Source organism: Halichoerus grypus, chromosome 8 (assembly GCF_964656455.1).
Source record: "Halichoerus grypus chromosome 8, mHalGry1.hap1.1, whole genome shotgun sequence".
Taxonomy (NCBI): Eukaryota; Metazoa; Chordata; class Mammalia; order Carnivora; family Phocidae; genus Halichoerus; species Halichoerus grypus.
Genome location: NC_135719.1, coordinates 39,071,820 through 39,088,335, shown reverse-complemented (window position 1 = coordinate 39,088,335; position 16,516 = coordinate 39,071,820). Strand labels below are relative to the sequence as shown.

The 16,516-nt window shown below is 37.5% G+C and overlaps 1 protein-coding gene across 6 annotated transcripts in view; it reads left to right on the top strand.

The window, feature by feature from the left end:
- Positions 1 to 16,516, top strand: part of SCAPER (S-phase cyclin A associated protein in the ER) — a 529,442-nt gene that overhangs the window by 70,567 nt on the left and 442,359 nt on the right. For all 6 annotated transcript variants that reach the window (XM_078079039.1, XM_078079040.1, XM_078079036.1 and 3 more), the window contains one exon: positions 14,114 to 14,214. In XM_078079039.1, coding sequence (XP_077935165.1) covers positions 14,114 to 14,214 — 101 coding nt within the window. The remainder of the gene's footprint in view (positions 1 to 14,113; positions 14,215 to 16,516) is intronic.

The window sequence follows — 16,516 nt, the reverse complement described above, 5'->3', positions numbered from 1 at the left end:
GTATCTGGGGCGTCTGGGTGGCTCAGTCAGTTAAGCATCTGCCTTTGGCTCAGGTCATGATCCCAGAGTCCTGGGATCGAGTCCCACATCAGGCTCCCTGCTCAGGGCGGAGCCTGCTTCTCCCTCTTCCTCTGCCCCCCCCCCACTCTTGCTTGCTCTTGCTCTCTAGTGTGCTGTCTCTCAGATAAATAAATAAAATCTTAAAAAAAAAATAGAAAGGAATATCTGTGCTACTCCTGCTGTGGATATTATATTGGGTTATTTATATTTTTCATTGAGGGATTCTGTTTTTTTAATTTTTTTCAATTATTTTCTGTTATTTTGAAATGATAGAAATTTACCAGATAATGAGTGCAGTACATAGATTTTCTTGGTGTCCAGATCACAAGATGAACAGTAAAGGTTATAATTCTGTTACATTATTCTTCTGGATTATGAAAAGAATTTGAGATTTGTTTGCTGAGGAGAAAGAATCTGTTTATGTCTTTTTTTATAATGGGGGAGGGCATTTTTTAAATTAAATTTATTTATTTGACAGAGAGTGAGAAAGAGCGAGCATAGCAGGGGAAGTGGCAGGCGGAGGGAGAAGCAGGCTCCCCACTGATCAGGGAGCCGGATGCGGGGCTCAACCCCAGGACCCCAGGATTATGACCTGAGCTGAAGACAGACACTCAACTGATAGAGCCACCCAGGCACCTCCTGTTTATGTCTTTGAAGTAAATTTTGCTCTTCCATGCATGGTGACTCAATAGAGGTTAAAATTGTAGAAAAACATCATGGTATTTTTCTCTTAGGATGTGAGATGCATTATTACGAATAAATGGCATGAGGGAGAAAAGTGTTTTCCTCCTTTCAGGTTCAGGAATAGCACTTAGGAGTTTTGCCCATTAGTTATTATACTTGGTAATATTTATAGCAGGAGAGGTGACTTTGGGTTGTAGGATTGTGGAAGAGTTTTTGCATGTGGTATTTGTACTGTCCTTTGCAGGGAAAGTAGTAGATCTCATCGGATAGTAGTTATTCCTGTGTTTCTGCTAAGCTAGTTGTATGACTTTGGAAAAAGTCACTAAACCTTATTCTACCTTTGTGTTTATAAATAATGATTTTGGTCTAGATGAGGGCTGAGAACCTTCAGCCTGAAAATAAGTTTTTAGCTTGGTATTGGGAAAATATTCTGGCAGAAGAAATGCCTTAAGCAGATGTTTAGATAACCATGCAGGCATCAGTGGGGGATTTGATTGAATATGTTATTTTGAGCTTTGTAACAAAATATTTTTTAGCATCTTTATTTATTCCCAGCTGCAGTAGGTCTCTGAGTTTTCTGTGGGAAATACCATAAGAGAAAAGTGTGTAGTCAAGCCAACTTGCAAATGAGTTGAAATAAAAACTAGCTACTGCAGTAAGATATTTGTATCATTACCCAGGGAACTGCAAATTTTATTTATCTACAAAGATCCTGGTAAAGATTGAATTATAGGAGAATGGTTTCCATTAGCAGATTTTCATTTATAGGTTTTCATTCATTGAATATGTTTTGTATTTTTTTTTTAAGCAAGCTGCTTATACTGAAAATTAAGGAGAGATATTTGAAAGAGATGAATGATAGAAGGTTGAAGATGACTGTGAATGATACTATTAGTTTTGAAAGTGGTTTACTTGCCATTTTCCTTTCAGATGATTTCACTTTTGAACTATTTATTCCATTAGTAGCTTTTAAAAAACTAAGTTCTTAAAAAATAAGGCTTTTTAAAACTTGTTTCACTTTTGGTAAAGCTCTTTCTTAGAAGGTTCCCTTTATCACTGACTTCTCACGTGATGCATGTTTCCATCCCTTCATCACTACAGGAGTAACCACGGTGCTCATTCCTGTAGCTGAATTGGAGGGCTGTGTTGATGTCCTGGGCTTAAGGGCCTATGCACTAGTATTGTGTGTCAGGAGGACAAAGGGATGGCGCCAATCATCCTGCTCTGTGCGCCAGTAACTAGAATTAATTACAAACCAATCGAATCCGTTGCAGCCAATTGGTAAACTAATTGGTAATTTTAGCTGTATATCTATATGTAGTTATCTGAATGCCTATAAGATTACTTTCAGAGCCACTTTTGTTCTGTTTCATCCTGCTTGACAAAATGGCCTTCATAGCTATAGGGAGAAAGATGTGCATCAGTGACTAAGAGGCTGCTCCAGCTGCTTGTCTTGTTTGTATTCCCTTGTTCATAAAACATGACTCGGATTACAGTTGCATGGTACCACTCTGATCATTTCTGATAACATTGTGCTCAACATTCCTTAAAATAGGTTGTTTAAGCCACCAAATGTACTTTCTCTGTGCCAACTAGTATCAGAAGTAATAGCTGCATATATTCCTGAGTGTTAGAGAGTTTTTCTTCCTTCTCTTTTTCGTCTTTTTTTTTTTTTTTTTTAGCTAAAAGGGAAAGCAAAAAAATTCTGAAATAAATTATTCTGAATTATATCTTTCTGCACCTAATGTAGGTGATTTAAGTTGAATTTAATTAAATTTGAATTATATTTGTAGAATTGAGAAAAGGAAGCCAAGTACATTTTTTAATTTTTCCTTTTTCTGATTGTAGAAGACTTTTATTACCAGTGATTTGGCACGAAGGATTACCTTTGAAAGGAAATAAACAATACTTCTTTGTTCAGAAGAGTATTTTAAGTTAGAATGTAACTTTAATGACTAAAGTGAAGTTGGTACTATATTTCATTTGTGACTAATTTGGCATACGTTTATTAGTTTTGGATCTGATTTCCAAAGTATATCTATATTTTAAAAAACATTTATCAGTGAAAGTGTTTTTGAGATTTTGAGTTCCACTGAACCTAGAAGGTCAGTAAGACTTAGTTATGGAAAAGTGATGTATTTATAAACCAAATGATCATTTTTATAGTTGGTATTTTTTGATGATCATCTTGGGAGTATGGAAAGTTGTCTTTTATAGTAAAATGAGACACCTATGTCTCTATAGTAAGGTGAGAATGTTATGAAACTGATAGTGAAGTTCTTTAAAGTTCTTTGTCTTGTACATTTAAATGGCAACGTTAGCCAATTAATCACTATCTACACACATACTTACATTGGAGATAAGTTCTTTCTGAGCAATGGAGTGGTTCTCTGTGGTCTGTGCTTTTACAGTCTTATATAAATTTTCATTGCCATTAATATGCAAGACTAATTAGTGCCAAGAAAAAAAAATCTTTGCCACATGTGTAGAATGTAGTGTCACAGTAATGTAACTTGGATTATCCAAAGAAGAAAATTAGATTTCACTGTTAAGATCAGGAACAAAACATTGATGTCTGCTCTTGCTGCTTATGTTCAGTATTGTACTTGAGGTTCTGGCCAGGGCAATTAGACAAGATAAAGAAATAGAAAGCATCCAGATGGAAAGGAAGAAGTAAAACTATATTTGCAGATGACATGGGTCTATATATAGAAAACCCTAAAGAATCTGTGAACACATATAAACTATTAGAACTAATAAACTCAGCAAGGTTGCAAAACGCAAGATGAATACACAAAAATCAGTTGTGTTTCTGTATGTCAGTAATGCACAATAAAAAATGAAATTAAGAAAGTCCAATTATAGTGCATCAAAAAGAAAAAAAAGCATTTAGGAATAAATTGAACCAAAGACGTTTAAGACTCGTACACTAAGGGGCGCCTGGGTGGCTCAGTCGTTAAGCGTCTGCCTTCGGCTCAGGTCATAATCCCAGGGTGCTGGGATCGAGCCCCGCATCGGGCTCCCTGCTCGGCGGGACGCCTGCTTCTCCCTCTCTCACTCCCCCTGTTTGTGTTCCCCCTCTCGCTGTCTCTCTCTCTGTCAAATAAATAAATAAAATCTTAAAAAAAAAAAAAAAAAAGACTCGTACACTAAAAACTACAAAACACCATTAAAAGAAATTAAAGAAGACCTAAATAAAGAGGAAGACATCTGAACTTACGGATTGGAAGACTTAAGATGGCAGTGCACTAAAAGCCATATACAAAAAACCCACAGTGAATATCATTCTCAACGGGGAAAAACTGAGAGCATTTCCCCTAAGGTCAGGAACACGGCAGGGATGTCCACTATCACCACTGCTGTTCAACATAGTATTAGAAGTCCTAGCCTCAGCAATCAGACAACAAAATGAAATAAAAGCCATCTGAATTGGCAAAGAAGAAGTCAAATTCTCTCACTCTTTGATGACATGATACTCTGTGGAAAACCCAAAAGACTTAACCCCAAAATTTCTAGAACTCATACAGGAATTCAACAAAGTGGCAGGATATAAAATCAATGCACAGAAATCAGTTGCATTTCTATACACTAACAATGAGACAGAAGAAAGAGAAATTAAGGAGTCGATCCCATTTATAATTGCACCAAAACCATAAGATACCTAGGAATAAACCTAACCAGAGGGGCAAAGGATCTGTACTCAGGAAATTATAGAACATTCATGAAAGAAATTGAGGAAGACACAAAGAAATGGAAAAACGTTCTATGCTCATGGATTGGAAGAACAAATACTGTTAAAATGTTTATGCTACCTAGAGCAATCTAACATTCAATGCAATCCCTATCAAAATACCATCAAGTTTTTTTCACAGAGCTGGAAAAAATAATCCTAAAATTTGTATGGAACCAGAAAAGACCCCGAATAGCCAAAGGAATGTTGAAAAAGAAAACCAGAACTGGTGGCATCACAATCCCGGACTTCAAGCTCTATTACAAAGCTGTCATCATCAAGACAGTATGGTACTGGCACAAAAACAGACACATAGATCAATGGAACAGAACAGAGAGCCCAGAAATGAACCCTCAACTCTATGGTCAACTAATCTTCGACCAAGCAGGAAAGAATGTACAATGGATAAAAGACAGTCTCTTCAACAAATGGTGTTGGGAAAATTGGACAGCCACATGCAGAAGAATGAAACTGGACCATTTCCTTACACCATACACAAAAATAAGACTTAAAATGGATGAAAGACCTCAAGGTGAGACAGGAGTCCATCAAAATCCTTGAGGAGAACACAGGCAGCAACCTCTTTGACCTCGGCTGCAGCAACTTCTTGCTAGACAAGTCTCCAAAGGCAAGGGAAAAAAAGGCAAAAATGTACTATTGGGACTTCATCAAGATAGAAAGCTCTTGCACAGCAAAGGAAACAGTCGACAAAACCAAAAAGCAGCCAACAGAATGGGAGAAGATATTTGCAAATGACATATCAGATAAAGGGCTACTATCCAAAATCTATAAAGAACTTATCAAACTCCACACCAAAAAAAACCAAATAATCCAATCAAGAAATGGGCAGAAGACATGAAGAGACATTTCTCCAAAGAAGACATACGAATGGCCAACAGACACATGAAGAAATGCTCACCATCACTTGGCATCCAGAAAATCCAAATCAAAACCACAATGAGATACCACCTCACACCAGTCAGAATGGCTAAAATTACCAAGTCAGGAAATAACAGATGTTGGCGAGGATGCAGAGAAAAGAGAACCCTTGTACACTGTTGGTAGGAATGCAAACTGGTGCAGGCACTCTGGAAAACAGTGTGGAGGTTCCTCAAAAGGTTGAAAATAGAGCTACCCTATGACCCAGCAATTGCACTACTGGGTATTTACCCCAAAGACACAAATGTGGTGATTTGAAGGGACACCTGCACACCAATGTTTATAGCAGCAGAATCCACAATAGCCAAACTATGGCAAGAGCCCAGATGTCGGTGGACAGATGAATAAATAAAGAAAATGTGGTGTGTATATATATACAATGGAATCCTACTCAGCCATCAAAAAAATGAAATCATGACATTTGCAACAACATGGATGGAAGTAGAGAGTCAGTCGGAGAAAGACAATTATCCTATGATCTCAGTCATATGTGGAATTTAAGAAACAAAACAGAGGATCATATGGGAAGAGAGGAAAAAATAAGATGATATCGGAGAGGGAGACAAACTATAAGAGATTCTTAATCAGGAAACTGAGGGTTGCTGGAGGGGAAGGTGCTGGGGGGATGGGGTTACTGGATGATGGACATTAAGGAGGGTACGTGATGGAATGAGCACTGGGTGTTATATAAGACTGATAAATCGCTGACCTCTACCTCTGAAGCCAATAATACATAATATGTTAATTAATTGAATTTAAATTAAAAAAATAAAATGGCAGTGTTTCCCAAAGTGATATGCAGAGTCAGTGCAATTCCTACCAAAATTCTAATCTCCTTTTTTGCAGAACGGACAAGCTGATCCTAAAATTTGCGTGGAAATGCAAGGGACACAAAACAGCCAAAACAGTCTTGAAAAAGAACAAATTTGGAAGGCCCACACTCCCTAAATTCAAAACTCACTACAAAGCTACAGTAATCAAAATAGCATGGTACTGGAATAAGGATAGACATAGATCAATGGAAAAGAATTGAGAGCCTGGAAATAAATCCACACATCTGTGACTGTTGATTTTTTTTTTTAAAGATTTATTTAAAGAGAGAACTGGTGATGTATTGTATGGTGACTAGCATAACATAATAAAATAAAATAAAATAAATACATTAAAAAAATAAAGATAGAGTGCATGAGTGGGGAGAGGGACAGTGGGAGAGAGGCTTAACTGATTGAGCCACCCAGGTGCCCCTGTGATCATTGATTTTTGACAAGGGTGCCAAGACATTTAATGGAGAAAGAATAGTCTTTTTTTTTTTTTAAATTTTTTTTATTGTTATGTTAATCCCCATACATTACATCATTAGTTTTAGATATAGTGTTCCATGATTCATTGTTTGTGCATAACACCCAGTGCTCCATGCAGAACGTGCCCTCCTCAATACCCATCACCAGGCTAACCCATCCTCCCACCCCCCTCCCCTCTAGAACCCTCAGTTTGTTTTTCAGAGTCCATCGTCTCTCATGGTTCTTCTCCCCCTCCGATTTCCCCCCCTTCATTCTTCCCCTCCCGCTACATTCTTCTTCTTCTTTTTTTCTTTCTTAACATCTATTGCATTATTTGTTTCAGAGGTACAGATCTGAGATTCAACAGTCTTGCACAATTCACAGCGCTTACCAGAACACACACCCTCCCCAGTGTCCATCACCCAGTCACCCCATCCCTCCCACCCCACCCCCCACTCCAGCAACCCTCAGTTTGTTTCCTGAGATTAAGAATTCCTCATATCAGTGAGGTCATATGATACATGTCTTTCTCTGTTTGACTTATTTCGCTCAGCATAATACCCTCCAGTTCCATCCACGTCGTTGCAAATGGCAAGATCTCATTCCTTTTGATGGCTGCATAATATTCCATTATATATATATACCACATCTTCTTTATCCATTCATCTGTTGATGGACATCTTGGCTCTTTCCACAGTTTGGCTATTGTGGACATTGCTGCTATAAACATCGGGGTGCACGTACCCTTTCGGGTCCCTACTTTTGTATCTTTGGGGTAAATACCCAGGAGTGCAATTGCTGGATCATATGGTAGCTCTATTTTCAACTTTTTGAGGAACCTCCATACTGTTTTCCAGAGTGGCTGCACCAGCTTGCATTCCCACCAACAGTGTAGGAGGGTTCCCCTGGAGAAAGAATAGTCTTTCAACAAATGGTGCTGGTATCAACTAGATACCCACACACACCGAATGAATTTGAATCCCTTCCTCACACCATATATAAAAAAATAACTGAAAATAGATTAAAGACCTAAATGTAAAAGCTAAAACTATGAAATTCTTTGAAGAAAACAGGTGTGAATCTTTGTGACCTTCGACTTGGCAATAATTTCTTAGATATGATACCCAAAATGCAAGTAACCAAATAAAAAATAAATAATTGAACTTCAATAATATTAAAAACTTAGGTGTGTTATAGGACACCCCACAGAATGAGAGAAAATGTTTTCAAGCCATGTATCATAACAGTCTAATATCCAGAATATATAAAGAACTTTTGCAGCTCAAAAATATAAAGGACAAATAACCTACGTTAAAAATGCTCAGGGGATCCTGGGTGGCTCAGTTGTTTAAGTGTCTGACTCATGATTTCGGCTCAGGTCATGATCTCAGGGTTGTGAGATCAAGCCCTGCATCGGGCTCTGCTCTGGTCTGGGAGCGTGCTTAAGGGTCTCTCTCTTCCTCTCCCTCTGACCCTCCCCATTTCCCTCTCTAAAAAAACGGGGGGGGGGGGCAAATGATTTGAATAGATGTTTTTTCAGAGAAGGTATGCTGTGTCCAAAAAAAACACATGAAAATATGCTCAACAATTTTAGTCCTCAGGGAAATGCAGATTAAAAGCATAGTAATACCACTTTACACTTATTAGGTTGACTAGACTCAACAAGTTGGAAAATAGCAAGTGCTCCTGAGAATGTGAATAATTTAGACCCTCATACAGACATACCTTGGACATCCTACAGGTTAAGTTCCAGACTACTGCAATAAAGCAAATACCTCAATAAAGCAAGTCAAATGAATTTTTTGGTTTCCCAGTTCATATAAAAATTATGTTTATACTGTAGTCAAGTACAGTAACATCATGTCTAAGGAAACAATGTATTTGCCTTAAATAAAAATATTTTATTGCTAAAAACTGCGAACAATCATCTGAGGTTTCAATGAGTTGTAATCACTGATTATAGATCACCATAACAAATATAACAGTAATGAAAAAGTTTGAAATATTTTAAGAATTACCAAAATGTAACACAGTGACATGAAATAAGCACTGTTAAAAAAGAAATGGCATAGATAGACTTGCTCAATGCAGGGTTGCCACAAACCTTTAATTTGTAAAAAACATGATATCTCCTAATTGCCATAAAACAAAGGATAATAAAATGAGATGTGCCTGTATATTGCTGATCAGAATGTAAAATAGTGTGGTGGTGTTGGAAAAGTTTTGGTAGTTCATGTTAAATTTAGAGTTACGTATGACTTAGTAAATCCACTACTAGGTAATACACCCAAGAGAATTAGAAACATGTTCATAGAAGAACTTGTACATGAATATTCAGAGCAGCATTATTCATAATGGGCAAAAAGTGGAAACAAGCCAAATTTCCATCAACTGATAAGTGAATAAACAAAATGTGTTTATGCAATTATTTAGTCTAAAAAGTACTGAAGTACAGATACATGTTACCAGGTAGATGAACCTTGAAAACATTAAGTAAAAAAATCCAGCCACAAGAGACCATATTCTATATGATTCTGTTTATTTGAAATGTCCAGAACTGGCCAGTCCATAGAGACAGAAAGTAGAGTAGTGGTTTCCAAGGGTTGGAGAGAGAGGAAGATGGGGAGTGACTATTAATGGGTACTGGATCTCATTTTGGAGTGATGACATTGTTCTGGAATTAGTTACACAACTCTGTGCATATACTAAAAATGACCAGATTGTATAATTTTAAATGGTAAATTTTGTAGTGTGTGAATTATATCTTAACAAAAAAATGTTATATTTTGAGCCAAAAAAAAAAAAAAAAAAGCCAGTATTACACAAACTTTTCTAGAACATAGAAAAAGAGACAGCTCTTTTCAGCATAATCTTGATAACCAAAGCTTTTATGAGAAAGGAAAGTATAGACCACTTAGGAGTACAGATGCAGAAATACTAAACCAAATACTGATACATTGAATCTGGTGATTCAAATATCGGACAATACATCACGATCAAATTAGGTTCATTCTAGTACTGAAATGTTGGTTTTAACCTTTCAGTATGAAATTAGTATTTACCAAATTAGATGATAAAGATGAAAAATCATATGTTTGTCCCAATAGATTTAGGAAAAATATCTGATGAAATTCAGCACCTATTCATGATATAACTAGCAAACTGAGAATAAAAGAGAACATCCTTACTGATAGAATCTTCCAAAAAACCTATGTAAACATCATACTTAATGGTGAAATGTTGAGAACTTTTCTTCTGAAATTGGGAATGAGACAGAGTCTGCTTTCTTTATTTCTATTCAACATTGTACTTAATTAAGAACCTAGCCAACATAGGAAGACAAGAATAATATATAAAATATATAAGTCTTGGAGAGAAATAAATAAATATGTTGTTATGCACAGATGACATATTTACATTTATATACTTAGAAAATCTAGAAGAATCTAAAGAGAAATTATTAGTTGTATTGAGTTAGTTAAAGTTGCTGGATACAAGTTCAAAATATAAACATCAACAGTAACAGAAAATGAAAAAAATTTAAAGCAACTACCATTTATTCTTAGGTCTAAAGCTAATAAAAGATGTGCAAAACCTCTACACAAAACTGTGATACATTTTGAGAGACACTGAATAAAATACAAATACATATAAGTATATACAAATTTCTTCATACAATAGAAAAGACAATATTATAAAAATGTCAGTTTTCTTCTAGTTGATCTATAGAATCAATGCAATTACAAATAAAATTCTACCTTTTTCCCCCTGGGAAATTGAGAAACTGATTCTGAATTTTTATGGAAATGTGAAGGGCTGGCATTAGCCTAGGCCACCCTGCAGTCAAAGATATAGTTGGAGGATTTACTCTACTGGGTTTTGAGATTTTATTTATTTTATTTATTTTAATTTATTTAAGCTTGATAAGTTCTTACAGATTTTGGATACTAGCCCTTTATCTGATACGTCATTTGCAAATATCTTCTTCCATTCTGTTGGCTGTCTTTTGGTTTTGTCCACTGTTTCCTTTGCTGTGCAAGAGCTTTTTATCTTGATGAAGTCCCAATAGTTCATTTTTGCCTTTTTTTTCCCTTGCCTTTGGAGACTTGTCTAGCAAGGAGTTGCTGCGGCCGAGGTCAAAGAGGTTGCTGCCTGTGTTCTCCTCTAGGACTTTGATGGATTCCTGTCTCACATTTAGGTCTTTCATCCATTTTGAGTCTATTTTTTGGTATGGTGTAAGGAAATGGTCCAGTTTCATTTTTCTGCATGTGTTAAAGAGACTTTTATCCACTGGATATTCTTTCCATTTGTTAAAGAGACTGTCTTTTATCCATTGGCTTTCCTGCTTGGTCGAAGATTAGTTGACCATAGAATTGAGGGTCCATTTCCGGGGTCTCTATTCTGTTCCATTGATCTGTGTGTCTGTGTTTGTGCCAGTACCATACTGTCTTGATGAATACAGCTTTGTAATAGAGCTTGAAGTCGGGAATTGTGATGCCTCCTGCTTTACTTTTCTTTTTCAACGTTCCTTTGGCTATTCAGGGTCGTTTTTGGTTCCATACAAATCTTAGGATTGTTTGTTCTAGCTCTTTGAAAAATGTTGGTGGTATTTTGATAGGGTTTGCATTGAACATGTAGATCCCTCTGGGTGGCATAGACATTTCAGCAGTATTTGTTCTTCCAATCCATGAACATGGAATATATATAAAATGTAAATGTAGAAATGAAAATAAAAAAGACTTAAAAAAAAGAATTGATAAAATAAGAAAATAGCTGAAAAGGAAAAAAATATAAAACTGAAAGACTGTAGAATAATATGAATGCTATATACTGTTTTCCCCAAGAGCTGGAGTTTTGCATCTCTCTATGATGGGTAAACATGGGATTAGCTGGATGTTTCTGCTGGTCTTCTGGGGGAGGGGCCTATTGCGCTGATTCTCAGGTGTCATTGCCCTGGCAGAATTGCATCCCCCCTTTGCCAGCAGTCTGGGCTCAGTGTAAGTGGCCCCCGGTTGTACTATGCGGCTATTTTGTTGCCTGAAGGCTTTCAGCACCAATGGGGGGAATGAAAATGGTGGTGCCCTGATCTCTAACCCCAGAGCTGAAAGTTTGAGGGCCCACTCCCACTCTTCAGTGAGCCCTCACAGAAAAGCAGTTAATCACTCTTGTCTCCCTGATTTTCATCCACACTCTGTGTTCACCCAGCCTGTGACTGAGCGTTTTTATCTCAGGTATGTGACCCTGACCCCGTTTGGAGTCTCCAAAGTTTACGGACTCCTGTGGTGTGCACCTGCACCGTTCTTCCCAGGGGAGGTAGGGGATTCTCCCTGTGGGTCTGCCTCTCAGTGGACCCCTGCTCAGAGAGCAGTCGCCCAACCTCACAGTGGTTCGTGGTTTATGGCGACACTGAGCAGAAAGCCAGTGCTTGGACTCACTGTTTTTAGCTGGCTTCCCTGCTCCAGTGCTTGGGAACTCTGCCCCCTTTCTTTTTGTGACCCCGGGGATCTTGAGGCCATGCTGTCCCACCTAGGATTCTGCCCCACTTTGCCGCCTGAGCACCTTTCAGGCAGACTTCTAAAAGTTCTGATTTTGTGCTCTCCTGCTTATAACACTTTCCAGTACCTGGCTTATGGAGGTTCCCTCCCCCTGTGGTTTATCTTCAGATATATCACCTCAGATTCACTTCTTCGCACCTCCTATCTTGTGAAAGGTGGTTGCTATTCTATTTGTAGAATTGCAGCAATTCTTTTCTCACATCTCCAGTTGATTTCGCAGGTGTTGAGAATGATTTGATAACTATCTAGCCGAATTCCAGGGACCAGACGAAATTAGGGTCCCTTACACATCTGCCATCCTAATTCCTCTGGGAGAGAGAATCTTAGGCTCCATGCCTCAGCACCATGCCTGTCGTGGGGCTTGGTCTTACAACCCTAAGATCATGACCTGAGCTGAAATCAAGAGTTGGATGATTAACCGACTGAGCCACCCAGGCGCCCCTTGAGTTTTATTTTAGAGCTACAGCAGTGTAGTTAGTTTGGTATTGTCACAAGAATAAACAGATCAAGATAACAGAGGAGAGACTCCAGAAAAAGACCCATGCTCTAAAAGGTAATGTTGGAGAATATCTTCCTGACCTATGTTAGGAAAATAATTGCTTAAAAATGACACAAATAGCATCAGTCTTAGGTAAAAGAGTCAGAAGTTAGACTACCTTAATATTAGGAATTTATGTTCATCAAAAGATTCTATTCCGTTAGGAAAGTGAAAAGGCAAGTATATGTGTACAACACATATAAGGCCCATATCCAAAAGATGTAAGGAACTCCTTCCTATCAAAAAGAAAAAAGCAGGAGTGTTTAATAGGCACTTGGGCTAGAGTCTTGAATAGGCACTTCACAAAATGAGAATGGCTAATAAGCATATGAAAAAGGGCTGAAAATCATTAATAATCATCATATTAAACAAAAACGAAGCCATTACACAACATCAACCAGAATGGCTCAGGTTAAAAATAAAAACCCCAAATGGACAATACGAAGTGTAGTTGGGGGTGTGGAGCAAGGAGAACTCATATACACTGTTGGTAGGGAGTGGCAACCACTTTGGAAAACAGTTTGGTGTTATATACTAGAGTAGAACATATGCTCATCCTGTGACTCAGTATTTTCACTGTTCGGCTTATCCTCCACAGAAATGCATACGTATGTGCAGAGGACATGTATATAAATAACAGCATATAATTTGGAAATCACCCCAATGTTCTTAAACTATAGATTGGTTAAATAAATATGCATGCAATAAAATATTCTTCAGTAGTGACCTTGGAGAATGACAGTAAATGTATTGCAGGTTCATTCTGCAATATGAATGAACCTAGTAAACCAAAGTACAAAAGAAGTCACAAAATACTAAATACTCTATGATTTCATTTATATGAATTTCATAATCAGGTAAAATTAAACTATTAGAAGTCAAAGCAGTGGTTGCCTTGGAGCAAGGATAGAGTAGTGATTAGGAGGGGACACCAGGTAACTTTTAGAGACTAAAATTGTTCTGGGTGGATGGATGCAGGGGTCTTTGCTTTGAAATAATTAATCTGTACATTTGTTTTATGCATTTTACTGTTTATTAAACTTAATAATAAAAAAGGTTTATTAAAAGAATGGTCATGGGGGGGGCTTGAGAAGGAATATCAGCACTATCTCTTGATCCTTAGATTCTCAGCTTTACTAACTTCTTCCCGTATAGTGAGAATAAAAATAAAATAAGACCCAAAAAACTAAATCAGTAGGTTTGCTGCTTTCTCAGTGAGGAGTATAATGTAAAAATTATTAATTCCCAAGTCCTTCAGTTTAAAGTTTGTTCTTAAAACTTTTCAGTATCAGAATGGAATTTAATGATTATTGTTTGTTTTAATTAGGAGGTGCTAATGATGCTGGATAACTATGTAAGAGATTTCAAAGCATTGATTGACTGGATTCAACTTCAGGAAAAGCTAGAGAAGACAGATGCTCAAAGCAGGTAATGAACTCTGGTCTATAAGCAGCCAGCAGTTTCAAAAGCAGTAATTGAAACTGACAATGACCTTGACCTAAGTTTAACTTGAAACTTGTAAAAATCTAAAAGTTGGGAGCTGTGTTTCTCCTTCAGTTCAGTAACAGATATTATTGGGTACTTACCTAGTGCAAGGTACTTTTATCCAGTAGAAAGATTTAATTGCTGAATATGATACATTTACTACTCCCATGAATTTGTAGTCTAAGGGTGGGGTAAAATAGAACTTATTACCACAAAAAAACTATTGCAGGTGTTCAGGGCAGGACAGGGTCATCTCTCTTGTAGGGAATAGATCAGGAAATATTTCATGGAGGATGCAGAAGAAGTGTTTAAAAGATGTGATGGATTTTAACAAGTGGTTGGCCTTTTAGATGAAGAGAGTAAGTTAAGATAGCTATTGAAGTGCCGAGCATGTGTGAAGTGAAAGTAATGTAGGGAAACGTATAGTATTTCTTGAGGTAGTAGTCAGTGGGGAAAATTGATGATTTTTGATTAGGGGACTAATGAGAGATCAAAGTTACTTTAGAAACATTCACTTTTTTTTCTTTCAAGTTTTTATTTAAATTCCATTTAGTTAACATATAGTGTAATATTAGTTTCAGGAGTAGAATTTAGTGATTCATCACTTACATATAATACCCAGTGCTTATCACAATTGCCCTCCTTAATCCCATCACCCATTTAACCTATCCCCCTGCCCACCTTCCCTCTAGGAACCCTCAGTTTGTTCTCTGTAGTTAAGAGTCTGTTTTATGGTCTGCCTCTCTCTCTTCCCCCCTGTTCCCCCTATGTTCATCTGCTTCGAGAAACCTTCATTTGGAATCACCACACAACATCTGAGTCCTATGCACCAGGCTCTGGGACTGTTGTGGAGAAGGGAACAGACACAGTCCCCATCCTCATGAAGTATATAGTGCATTCACAGGAAAAATTGATGTTAAATACTTATCAATGTACAAAGTGTCATGAAAATACAGTGTACTTTGGGAATATAAGGAAAAGCACGATCAACCAGTTTGCTGAATCCAGGAAGCCTTCCCCAAAGAGGTCATATTTAAGTGAGAAAGAAATATCAAGTCGTAGTTGGCATGACAAAGAGTAAAAGAGTAACCCCAGGTAGAGGCGATGGTATATATGATAACCTGGAAGTAGAGAGCACATTAAGTAAAGGAATTTCGAGTTTAGCAGGACTAGAATGGAGAGAACAAGGCGAAGAGTAGTATGAGATGAGCCTAGAGAAGTAGGCTGGGACCAGATCATGTAGGGTTCTGTGGACATGTTAAAAACTTTAGACTTTATTTTGAGCCATAAAATATTTTTAAGTAAGGAAGTGACATATCAGAATTGTGATTTTAAAAGATCTTTCTGGCTGTAGTGTGGGAAGGTTGAGGTGCAGCAGTATAGTTTATAGATTATGGCTGCTCAGACTAGAATAGTAGCAACAGGGAGAGTTGAGAGATATTCCAGAGATAGGTGATCAACTAGACTTAATATTATTTTGGTTATGTGCAAAGGCAGAAGAACAATTTATTATTTAGTTATGCTGATAAGTGAAACCTGAGCCCTTGTGGACTAGGCCAAGTCACATGAAGCTACAATCATACCTTTTCACCCAGAGAAAACAGGCCTAGGCTGCCTCTTTCCCTTGGATTTAACTGTGGTTCAATTTCTGTAAGTGGAATTGTCCAGTAGAGAACACGTTTTTTGTCCTATCTGTATCAGCCCCATGGGGGATCCAGGGGAGTGAACGAATTCCAAGAGACAAATCCAGGAAAGCTTGATCCCCAGGAAACCAAATTCAGGGAAACCATGATATGTTGATCCTTTCAACATTTTTTTTTCTCATAATGAAAAAAAAATGTTTTTAAATTCCAATGTAGTTAACATACAGTGTTATATCAGTTTCAGGTATATGGTATAGTGATTCAACAATTCTGTACATTCTCTGTGCTCATCACAATAAGTGTACTCTTAATCCCCTTCACCTATTTCACCTATTCGTGCCCCCCTCACCCCCGTCATAGCCATCTGTTCTCTATAGTTAAGAATCTGTATTTTGGTTTGTCTCCCCCAACCTTTGTTTTGCCTCTTTTTTCTTTTCTTTTTTTTTTTTTGTTTCAGAGGTAGAATTTAGGTGACCGCATGTAACACCCAGTGCTCATTACATCAAGTGCCCTCCTTAATGCTCATCACCCAGTTACTCTTTCCCCCTACCCACCTTCCTCCCAGCAACCCTCAGTTTGTTTCCTAGAGTTTGGCATCTGTT